The sequence below is a fragment of the Nematolebias whitei genome, chromosome 1, assembly GCF_014905685.2.
Source record: "Nematolebias whitei isolate Nwh7 chromosome 1, NemWhi1, whole genome shotgun sequence".
NCBI classification, from domain to species: Eukaryota; Metazoa; Chordata; class Actinopteri; order Cyprinodontiformes; family Rivulidae; genus Nematolebias; species Nematolebias whitei.
Window position 1 is genome coordinate 33029314 of NC_056498.1, and position 11357 is coordinate 33040670.

The window sequence follows — 11357 nt, forward strand, 5'->3', positions numbered from 1 at the left end:
CTTCTTCCAACTTATTTCAGCTCATTTCTGCAAGTTTCAACTATTTCTGCTTTTCAGCTGCTATTTAGCTGTTTTTATGCTAATGCTAATTTGAGCTTTTTCAGCCAATTCCACATTTTTGCACTCATTTAAACTTTTTTCAGCCTAATTCAGCACAAATGTGCTCTCTCCGCTTCTTTCTGTTAATTTAACTTCTTTATGCTTTTTAGCTACTTTTCAACTATTTTTGCCAATTCGAACGCTTTTCAGATAATTTTCACTTTTTTGTGCTCATTTCTGCTTCTTTCAGCCTAATTGGACAAACATGTTTCCTTTCTTCTGCTAATTTAAGCTTGTTCTACCTTTTCAGATAGTTGAGCATTTTTAGCTAATTTCAGTTGTTTTCAGATAAATGCAAGTTTTTCATGGTAATCTCTGTCACTTTCAGCCTAATTAACTTATTTCTGCTAGTTTCAGCTTTTTCTGCTAATTCAGCTACTATTTAGCTGTTTTGTGCTAATTTTAGCTTTTTCAGTTAATTCCACATTTTTTAGCACATTTCAGCTCCTTTCACGTCCTTCTGGTAATTTAAGCTTCTTTCTGCCTTTCAGCTACTTTTCAGGGCTTTTTTTTTTTGTTGCTAATTTCAGCTTTTTTAGCTAACTTACTCATTTTTTTGTCCTATTTGTGCTTATTTAAACCAGCTTCAGCAAATGTGTGTATTTCCTGCTTTCTTCTGCTTACCTAGGCTTGTTCCTCCATTTCAGCTCCATTTCAGCATGTTTTTAGCTAATTTCAGCTGTTTTTCAGCAAGTTCTTCAGCATTAACAGTGCAATGCAGTTTCTTTAGTTATTCTAGAGGTCGTATATTTACGCTTTGTTTTCCATGATTCTTAGAGTTTTTAGACAAAGTTGTTGGTGTGAAGGAAACGTTCTGAACGTCAAACATCAACTTTTCAGGAGTGAAACACAAACGTTTTAAGGGACAGAAGTTTTTTTTTTTAATCTGACATTATTTCCAATGTTAACGGTCACATTAAATAGTTTATATAAAGAGACACTGTGGGTTCTATTGGACAAACTTCTGCATAAAACAGTTTTAATCCTGAGTAATCAGCAGCTGAATGATCCCAGTTAGCAACACAAACGCTTCTGAAGGTCGTCGATCAAATGAAAAACGTTTATGTTCTCTTACAATCCTAAACTGGCCTTAAATGTTGCGCTGCGCTCAGCTCCTCGCGACTTTGTGTCCAAACTGAGAACTCGGCAACGTGCCAACAACTTGTTGAACAAGTTTATTTGTCCGTGTACTCCGACACCGCACCAGCTTTTATTACAGCAATCCAAAGATGGAGTTCAACAACAGCCTGACGCGCGCTCCAAATGTTGAGGAGGGTCATTAAAGCAAACCTGTCAGTCACTGAGAGCACGGGAGGATTAATGTGCTGCTCCTCATGCAAACGTTCACGTTTAAAAAAAGCACTGATTTTTGTAAAGTTCTGACCTGAGAGTTCCAACTTGAGCCAATTCCTATTTCTCTTCAAGAACTACAAAAACTAGGGATGCACGATATTGGATTTTTGACCGATACTCAATATGCCGATATGTTACAACTTATTTGTCAGATTACCGATACCAATACCGATCTTTATTTCCCTAGACCTATTTACAGAGACTACATCGCTTTCTCTGCTGTGGAATTAAAATACTACATTATTCTGCAGGTCTTTGTCAGTTTGGCCTGCTACCAAGTGCAGATGCCAAAAAGGGGACTGAAAATGATGTAACACTTCAACTTGGATTATGTTTAATGTCAATTTTATTCATGACATCTACTCTCTCGAACAGAATGACGACACTCGAACAGTGCAAATTTGTAAATTTTCACAAATCTAAACTCAACAGCGCACGTAACGTCATCACGTTGTGCTGGCGCTGCAGGCATCCTTGTCACTGGGTTGACATACAAAAACAGCACCTTATATATTGGTGAGTTATTTTGATGGAATGGCCGATATTTAACTTTATCGCTAATATTGTCCGATACCATGTCGATAATATCGCGCATACAAAAACATATTTTTCTACTTTCTTGATGAATTACAAATCTGACTGTATTGAATGTTTACAGGTAACCCTTTCTATTAAAAAAACAACATTCAAATACAAAGTTTCCTCGCTCGGTCACATCTGCAGACACCATCCTCCAGGCCGCCTCACAGAGAAAGTGCATAAATAAAAGTGCTAACACAAACTAGCCTTTAGCCACGGTGCGTTAACCGACTGAGAAAAAAACAAAACACAGGACTTTTGATTGTCACGCACATACGTTGTGCAGGACGGGCAGGAGTTTTTGAATATTCAAAGTTTAGTTAAAGTGGACACGTTTAAATAATTAATGCAACCACTGCAGCCGGCATCAGAGTCGCAGTTAGAGATGAAAGGAAGTTTTCTGTTTTTGATTTTAAAAAAAAAATAAAAAAAAAACAAAAACACTAGAGCCATCCAGTACATGTACACGGACTCAATGATTCTAGAATACTAATAAAGGAACACGTTAAAATCTCTGAAAGATGGGATCTGTTGAGAGATTTTGGGACACTTGGCAGCCTGATCCAGTATAGGAGGGGAATTTGTTGCATGTTTATGTTTTATGCGTTCAAAAAACAAATTTAATTAAAAAAAAAGACTGATAAAATAAAAAACTAATAAATCTTAGAAAGATCATCTAACTCGGCAACCCAGAGTTCAAATCCCCCCCGAGTTCTGTCTGATTTCCAAAGTTGGGCGGGTGAACCCTGAAATTTAAGTTAAAAACATGGTTCAAAACCTTGAACCAGCTAGTTGAGGTTGCAAGTCTCTGCCGTTGTTTTATCGAGTTGGAAGCTGAAACATTTCAGAACCAGCACCTTAAACAATCCCTTCACCTCCACAAGGCAAAAACTGAAACATCAGCACAAGAAAAGAACTTTGCTTCATGCTGCTGTGTCAGCAGAAAATTTAATTCACTTAAAATTCAAAACGTAGAGAAACTGCATTTACTGTGAAAATGCAGTGCTTATTGCTGAAGAACTTGTTGAAAAACAGCTGAAATCAGCTGAAAACATGCTGAAATGTAGCTGAAATGGAAGAACAGTTAGCAGAAGAAAGCAGACAGAACACATATTTGCTGAATTAGGTTTAAATAAGCAGAAATGAGCACAAAAATTAGAAAATTAGCTACAAAAGCTGAAATTAGTAAAAAAAAAAATTTGAAAAAAAAAAGCTGAAAAGGCTGGAAGAAGCTTATTAACCCATCAGACGGAAGCGGAAAGTAGTGCAATGAGCTAAAAAAATGTGGAAATAGATGAAAAAACTAAAATTTGTATAAAAACTGCTAAAAGTAGCTGAAATAGCAGAAAAAGCTGAAACTAGAAGAAAAAACATGAAAGGAGCAGAACAAGCTGGAATAATCAGAAAGAAGCTACTTAGGTTGGAAGTAGCAGAAATTAACATGAAAAATTTGAATTTGTCTGAAAACAGCTGTAATTAGATAAAAAAAAATGCTTTAAAAGTAGCTGAAGAGTTCAAACAAGCTTAAATTAGCAGAAGAAAGTAGAAAGAACACAAGTTTGCCCTATTAGGCTGAAAGAAGCAGAAATGAACAAAACACGTGGAAATTATCTGAAAACAGCTAATATCAGCAGAAAACAGTTGAACAATAGGTAAAACAGCAGAAAGAAGCTTAAATTATAAGAAGGAAGTGGAGAGAGCACATTTTTGCTGAATTTAGCTGAAAAACCTTGAAACTAGTGCAAAAAAATGTGGAATTAGATATAAAAAGCTTAAATTAGCAAAAAAAACAGCTAAATAGTAGCTGAAATACCAGAAAAAGCTGAAACTTGCAGAAATTAATTGAAAGGAGCAGAAATAAGTTAAAAGAAGCACAAAAATGTTGTAGTTAGCAGAAAGAATCTGAAAGGAGCACAACACAGCTGAAAGTAGCTGAAAAAAGTTTAAATTTGCACAAAGAGCTGAAAGAAGCTGAAGCAGAGTAAAATGTGAAAGGAGCAGTAAAAGGTTGTAAACACATCTAAAGATCTGAAGGATGTAAAATGAGCTCAATTCATTTTCTATGAGGAAAAAAAATGGCAAAAAAGGCTAAATATGTCAAAAAGCTAAAGTGCCACCAATACCAAAAGTCAGAGCAGGAACATCCTTAACGAGCTGAACGTTTTGATTTATGATTTGTTGAAAGAGCACAAAAATTGTGGAACTGAAACATTCACACGATACGGTAGTTAGAATCTCCACGTGGTCTGATCGTCATGACCTCCGTTCAGCCTGAAACTCACTGACCTCTCCTGCTGAATCAGCTCCTCTGCAGAGTCCAGCTGCTTGCTGAGCTTCTTCACCTGCTTGTAGTGGCTGAAGCAGTCCTTGTCGTCCTGGTCGAGCTTCAAACACTCTCTGATGTGGCTGCACAGAAACAAACGAGGCTAAACCCACTCGGCCTCTAAAGACGGACGAGCCTTCGTTTGCACGGACCTGCCGTCGGCGTGACGCTTACTTGAGTGACTCGTGGTGCTCTCCGAGGCTGTACTGCAGCAGGCTGAGCTTCAGGAAGACGGCGCGGTTGTCGTTCCGCAGCCTCGCGGCCGGCGTGAGATCCAGGATGGCTTTCTGCGGGTCTCCCATTCGAATGAAACACTCGGCGCGCAGCTCCCGTGTCTCCGGATCCCACGGAGATATCTGAGACGGACAAACAGCAGAAATAAAGTTCCTTCGTACCGAGTGACTTCAACACTTTTGATCTTTGAACACAACCAGACGTCTGACTCCACCTACCTCTACAACCCTCTCCAGCATGGAGGCTGTGGCGCTGTAGTCCCCCTGGTGGTACGTGGCGTGGGCCTCCTCCTGCAGCTCCTCCAGCTCGTTCACCTTCATCAGCTGCTCTTCGGCTTCTTTGTGGTCTGAATAGCGCTGCAGCTGAAAAAGTTTCTCCTTTCAGGGCATGCATTACTCTGTAACGTTCCTAAACATTCTTAATTTAAAAACCACAGGACTTTTGAAGAGTTCCTCAGCTGTTTCGTCCAGATCAGTGTTTCCGCTACACAGTGTTACCCAAGGAGGACGCCCTGCCTACCGAAATGTCCTTAAATGTCCTCACACAACCCTCTCCGTCAACAACTGCTGGCATAATGTAGCATTAAGCTAGCACGCAACACAGACATGACTCCATCTCCACAACCTCCGCCCCCCGAATAGATGAGTGCCCTACCAAGGAAAGTGACCTAGGGGAAACAGTGCAGATATTACATCTCGGGCCACATCTGGACACCCGCCCCCCCACCCCCCAACAGAAATGTTTTTCTCCTTTCACTTTTTTTTTTTAATTTAAAAAAGTATTTGTCTAATGAGGATACAGAAGTCCCGTGATACTTTGTGGTTCGACTTTTGCGGGCTCACTCTTTTGCGGATTTTCAACGTAAGATTGTTTCCCGGTGGCCTGGCCCGCTTTGTGATTGCCGTCAGCCTCAGAAAGCGAAAGGACGGGGTGGGTTGGGGTCTGTCTTTCCCCATTGCTGCTGTGGGAGCTTCAATGAGGCGGATACCAGAGTGAGCGGCATGGATTGTTTATTTAAAATAATCAAGCGCGACCCGAACAGATGGCCAGTCCGCTCCCGGGACCGGCTCATTAACCGTAGCGTCAGTCTGTCTGCTCTCTTTCGCTGTGCTCTTAGAGCATTTAGCGTATTTAGAACATTGCAAGAGTGTGGGAAGGGTTTATAAAGCCTTAATATATATATAAATATTAAAATAAATATAACGTCCCTACTTAGCGGATTTTCACGTATCGCGGGGGTGTCTGGAACGTAACCCCCGTGATAAGTGAGGGACTTCTGTACAGCCAGATGAAGGAAAACCTGTAAATACATCTCCATTGTTGTTGTAGTTTCTACGGCTGCTGAGTGATACTGGGCACACACAAAATGTGCAGATATATCTTTATTTTTATGTAATTTATGTTCACGTATTTACAGCAAAATCAGAGTTAAAAAAATTTTTTTTACTTTAGAAATTGATGTAACAAAATCACTGAAGTAAACGGGACCTCAGCACAAATCACTTACTATAAAAAGTCGTCAGATTTGTAATCAAATAGTTACAAATGCTACGTTTAGTACGCATGTTCTCATCTCAGAGTTTCCCCTACCATCATACAAGTGGGGCGCCACACACTGTCGGGGCGCAATACAAATGTGCTAGCAAAAATGCTACTGACATTCCGCTCCGCATCCCCCCCCATTGACAAAAACCGGCAGCAACGTAGCGCTAAGCTAGCAGGCTGGCAACACAGATGTGACGCCGTCCCGTCCATCCCCCAGTTGACAAAAATAAAATACTACGAGTGCCTCACTGCATCCTGTCAAACATTTGGCAGCACGACGGATCAGTGGTTAGCACTGTTGCCTCACAGCAAGAAGGTCTTGGGTTCAATCCCCGGTTGGACCTGGGGTCTTTGTGTGGAGTTTGCATGTTCTTCTCGTGCATGCGTGGGTTTTCTCCGGGTACTCCAGTTTTCTCCCACAGACCAAAAACATGCATGTTGGTCTGCCTTCAGGCCCAGGCCTCCCTTGCAAAAGAGATCTGTGATCTCAGTGGGATTTGTCTGGTTAAATAAAGGTTAATACATTTACAAGACGACTGTAGTTCTAGTGAATGTGTTGAACTCATTTAGATCAACTACAACCTTACAGGCACACTGGGTTTTTATTGAAGCTGTAAAAATTAACAAAATGTAAAAGAAAAAAAGTTTACATCTCTGTTCAGCTGTCAAGATTTATAAAACTTGACCTGTAACGCCTGGATGTGGTGTTTGACTCAAACTTTAGCATCACGGTGGCTTTATAGACATTTTATATAAAGTCTATTTAATAAAACACTGTGCAGTTTGAGCAACTTCTTTTTAGAAATCCAAATATGTATCTTTTGAACTCAGAATAAAATTAAAGATCTGTCAAAAATCAAATGTTTCTCCTGTAAAAAAACAAAAAACAAAATCAGAGCTTACCACTGTTTCAAAGTCCTCTCTGGCCTCTTGTGTGTTTCCCTGCTTCAAGAGGATGTTTCCTCTCTGCAACCGGGCCTGAAAATACAAAACGAGATGCAACGGGGTGAAAAAAGAAGTTAAGAACAAACGCTTTCAAGAGTTTTGATCTTTAGCGAGTTCAGCAAACGTCTTACAGGCAGGAAGTCTGGCTTCAGCTGGATGGCTCGGGTCAGATCAGGCAGAGCAGATCTGGCTTTTCCCATTGCCAGGAACACTGCAGCTCGTTTGTAGTAGGTCAGGTAGTTCTTAGAGTCTCCCTCTGGAAAATGTCAGAGACACTAGATCTCATTCTTTACAGAGGGGTCCAACTACAGTCAGGGTGAGGTTATTTTGCAGCACGTAAGAGAAAACGGATTATCAGAGCCTGTGTGGTGTCTTACCCACAGCTGAGTGGTAGTGGGACAAGGCTTCAGCCAGCTGACCAGCTGCCAAAAGTTTGCGGCCCATCTCCAAGTGGTGCTCGATCTCGGCTTGAGTCGCCCCGAGGACGCCTGTAACACAAAACTGAGCCTCATCAGAAAAAACACAGGTCTTTTATTTTTTCTTGCTTGGTTCTAAAGTCAAATTTAAAACAGCAGCTGCTGAGATGATTCAGGACTACTACTAACCTACAAAGCCCTCAACAACCTAGCTCCATCTTATATTACAGATCTTATTGTTCCATATTGTCCTAACAGAGCACTTTGCTCTCAGACTGCAGGCTTACTTGCAGTTCCTAGAGCTTCCAAAAGCAGAATGGAAGGAAGATCTTCCAGTTCTCAGGCTCCTCTCTTGTGGAACCAACTTCCAGTTTCTGCCCATGAGGCTGACATGTTGTTCAGTTTTAAGACTTTCCTTTTTAATAAATCCTATAGTTAGGGTTGGCTTGTTATGCTGCCATATGCTTAGACTACTGGAGGACAAACTGACGACATTTCTTTAAATTAATTGTTACAAATGAGTAGTTTTCATTTGATATTATTTCTATCTTAACATGTGATTCTCAACCTGCCATTGTGTATCTGTTCCTCCTTCCTGTTCCTCTCGAACCCAGCCGGTCAAAGCAGATGGCCTCTTGTCCTGAGCTGGTTCTGCTATAGGTTTCTTCCTCATGAGGGAGTTTCTCCTTTCCACTGTCGCCTTCACGCTTGCTCAAGATGAGACTCTGTGATGGAGTTAAACTCAAAGCAGTCTCCTCCTCTGATAATTAATGTTAAATTATTATTTTATATATGAATGTTTCTGTTCAGTGCCCTGAGATGAGTTCTGTTGTGACTTGGTGCTATAGAAATAAACTGAATCGACTTAATGCGACACAATATTCTGCATTTTTCTCACTCCTCTCCTTCTGTCCTGACCACATGATGTTCCAACACTCTCCACGTGCTTCAGCCCCTCTACAACCGGCAGCCCGTGTTTGTATTTGTAAATATTTAAATCATTAAATGTGGTTTTATCTTTCTTCCTATAGAAACTACAGCTGATCCAGTTATTCTGTGTTTGTCCGTGTCTCTTTCCCCAGACAGTCAAAGCAGATGGATGCCCATCCTGAACCCGCTTCTGCTGGAGGTTTCTTCCTGCTAAAAAGGGAGTTCTTCCTTTCCACTGTCGCCTGTGTGCTGCTCAAGATGGGAGACTGCGATGAAGTGGAGCTTCACCGCATTAATTCTTCAGATTAATAACTTTCATTAGCATTTTATATGAACAGTGTACAGTTTCCTGAGGTGAAGTTTGTTGTGAACTTGCACTTTATAAATAAACTGAATAGAACTGTGGAAGGAACGGAGGGAACTGTGGTCATCTGGAGGGAGCTCAGAGTAGAGCCGCTGCTCCTCCGACAACAGATAAGCGGTAGAAGATGGAGAATTGTGGGAATGAAGGGCAGTGAGGGTTTGTCTGATTGGCCTATAATATTATTGTCATGCGGTTTGAGTCTGCGATTTATCGCAATCCTGCTTTAAACATCAAAAACTTTACTGGCGACTTGTTTGCCGTGTTCCTTGGTCTTCATGATGCAGTTTGATCACTAGAGTGAAGAGGCTGAAAACAAATACCCGTCACACTTTTCTCATTTTTAGAAGTTTTTTTTAAATGTATCATGTTTCTTCTTCTTCATAATTGGGCACTACTTTGTGCTGGTCAATCACATAAAATCCCAGTAAGATGCTTTAGAAAGTTGTGGTTGTTGTAGCGTGACAAAAGGTTGTGGTGTTTAACAAGTATACACTTAGCTTTGACTTCAATAGCCTAATTAACAACAAAATAAGTATTTAAGTTAACTCCAAATTGCACCCAACTATAAAAAGGAATAATATTGTTAAAAGAGTATCAACAACAACAATAACAAAAAGTTACTAAGAGTTTCCATCCATTATCTTTACCCGCTTCTTCCTTTTTGGGTCGTGGGGGGGTCACTGGTGACAATGTCCAACTATCACTAGGCGAGAGGTGGGGGACACCCTGGACAGGTCTCCAGTCCATCACAGAGACACATAGAGACAAACCATTCACTCTCACTCACACCTAGGGACAATTCAGAGTTACCAATCAGCCTAATATGCATGTTTTTGGACTGTGGGAGGAAACCGGACTAGCTGAAGAAAACCCACGCATGCAGAGAGAGTACATGCACACTCCACCCAGAAAGGTCGCGGGCTGGGATTTGAACCGGCAACCTCACCGAGAGGCAACAGCTCTACCAACTGCGCCACCGTAAATGTAAAATGATTCCTGAAAATGTAAAGCTTGTCAGCATAACTCTCAAAATCACATTGACTACATGATCTTAAAATCTTGACTTAAAATACACATTTTTCACATTTGCTGAAATGAAAAACATTTATGGTCCAGGGGCCTTCTGGGTGGAGTTTGCATGTTCTCTCCGTGCATGCGTGGGTTTTCTCCGGGTACTCCGGTTTCCTCCCACAGACCAAAAATATGCATATTAGGCTGATTGGTAACTCTAAATTGTCCCTAGGTGTGAGTGAGAGAGTGAATGGTTGTTTGTCTCGTGTGTCTCTATGTGGCCCTGTGATGGACTTGCGACCTGTCCAGGGTGTACCCCGCCCCTCGCACAGTGATTGCTGGACATGGGCACCAGCGACCCCCGTGACCCAAAATGGAATAAACGGGTAAAGATAATGGATGGATGAAAAACATTTATTTTAAACAATTTCAGTATGAAAAAGCTTCTTAAATAACACCTTCATGTAAAGGTGCACAAACGGTTTGATGTGTAAATTAACTATATGAACCAAAAAAAATGGGGTATTCTTGAAAATAAATCGCTTTTCTACATCTTAATAAATCTAATATTTGGTTTTTAATTAGCTGTCGTTGCTCAAAGCTGCGCATGCGCACTTCAACAAGTTCCAAACATTCATATTAATATTTATGCGATATTAAGTTGCAATAATTATGACTTTACAAAAACCTGGTAGCCATGAGGTGTTAATGACATGTCTTGTGTGTGTTTATTCCTTTTTCGTGTTTACACCTTGGAGCCACCGTACCGGCCTGAACACTAAAATTAGACTAAATGTTCCAACACTTTTAATTTGCATTTTAAATTTAAAACACAAACAGGGGCAAAGTCTCAGAGCGAAATTATCTAGAGTTTATTCCGTGATATCGAGGTTAACTTTCTGACTTAGGAACTAGTCGTTGTTTTTGTGTTTATTAGTGTTTTTAAACGTCTCACCGTCCAGCTGGATGTCCAGGAGGACACAGAGCAGAGACATGGAGCACAGCAGCCCGCTGACTCCTCCTGCCCGCCGACACCACTCCATCCCCGGATCCACTCACTCTGCGGCTGCGAAACAGACTGACTCCACGGCTCTGAGTCCGCCGGAGGTTATTTTAGTCATCGAAAGTGGCTGAATCCGCTCTGACACACCGAAGGAACGGAGATACCACCGTACATTTATTTACGGTCCTGTCCGGATAGTGTTCCGTGCGGAAAACGAGTCGAGTCGCAGAAAGGTTCCTCCACCTGGACGGCCGTTTAATGCCAACAGCTGACTTTACTTTAAAGTAAATCCACTTCTTGGTGAAATAAAACCGGTGACTGTGCACTCGTTGTAAATACTGTAAAAACCTATCGGTCTGGTTCGTCGTCCCCTCCCTATCAGGTCTACGTTTCCGTGGTTGGTCCACACGACGAACTTCCGGGTTCGTCTCATAACGTAGGGTTCTCTCATTGGAGAGACTATTTTAACCGCTCCCACGTAATGACTCCAGAACTGTCCAGATTGTAATACTACACAGAGTGTGGCAAGCCGTTGTAAGATATAATCAATCCAAT

At 41.2% G+C, this 11357-nt stretch overlaps 1 protein-coding gene across 1 annotated transcript in view; it reads right to left on the minus strand.

Annotated features, from left to right (window-relative positions):
• The window catches only part of dnajc3b (DnaJ (Hsp40) homolog, subfamily C, member 3b), a gene marked incomplete in the record, with an annotated part of 20229 nt that extends 9201 nt beyond the window's left edge, over window positions 1-11028 (minus strand). Inside the window, 7 exon segments of the mRNA XM_037683739.1 lie at window positions 4318-4437; window positions 4529-4710; window positions 4807-4950; window positions 7037-7111; window positions 7210-7334; window positions 7456-7566; window positions 10755-11028. Coding sequence (XP_037539667.1) covers window positions 4318-4437; window positions 4529-4710; window positions 4807-4950; window positions 7037-7111; window positions 7210-7334; window positions 7456-7566; window positions 10755-10842 — 845 coding nt within the window.
• Window positions 11029-11357: the final 329 nt, after the last annotated feature.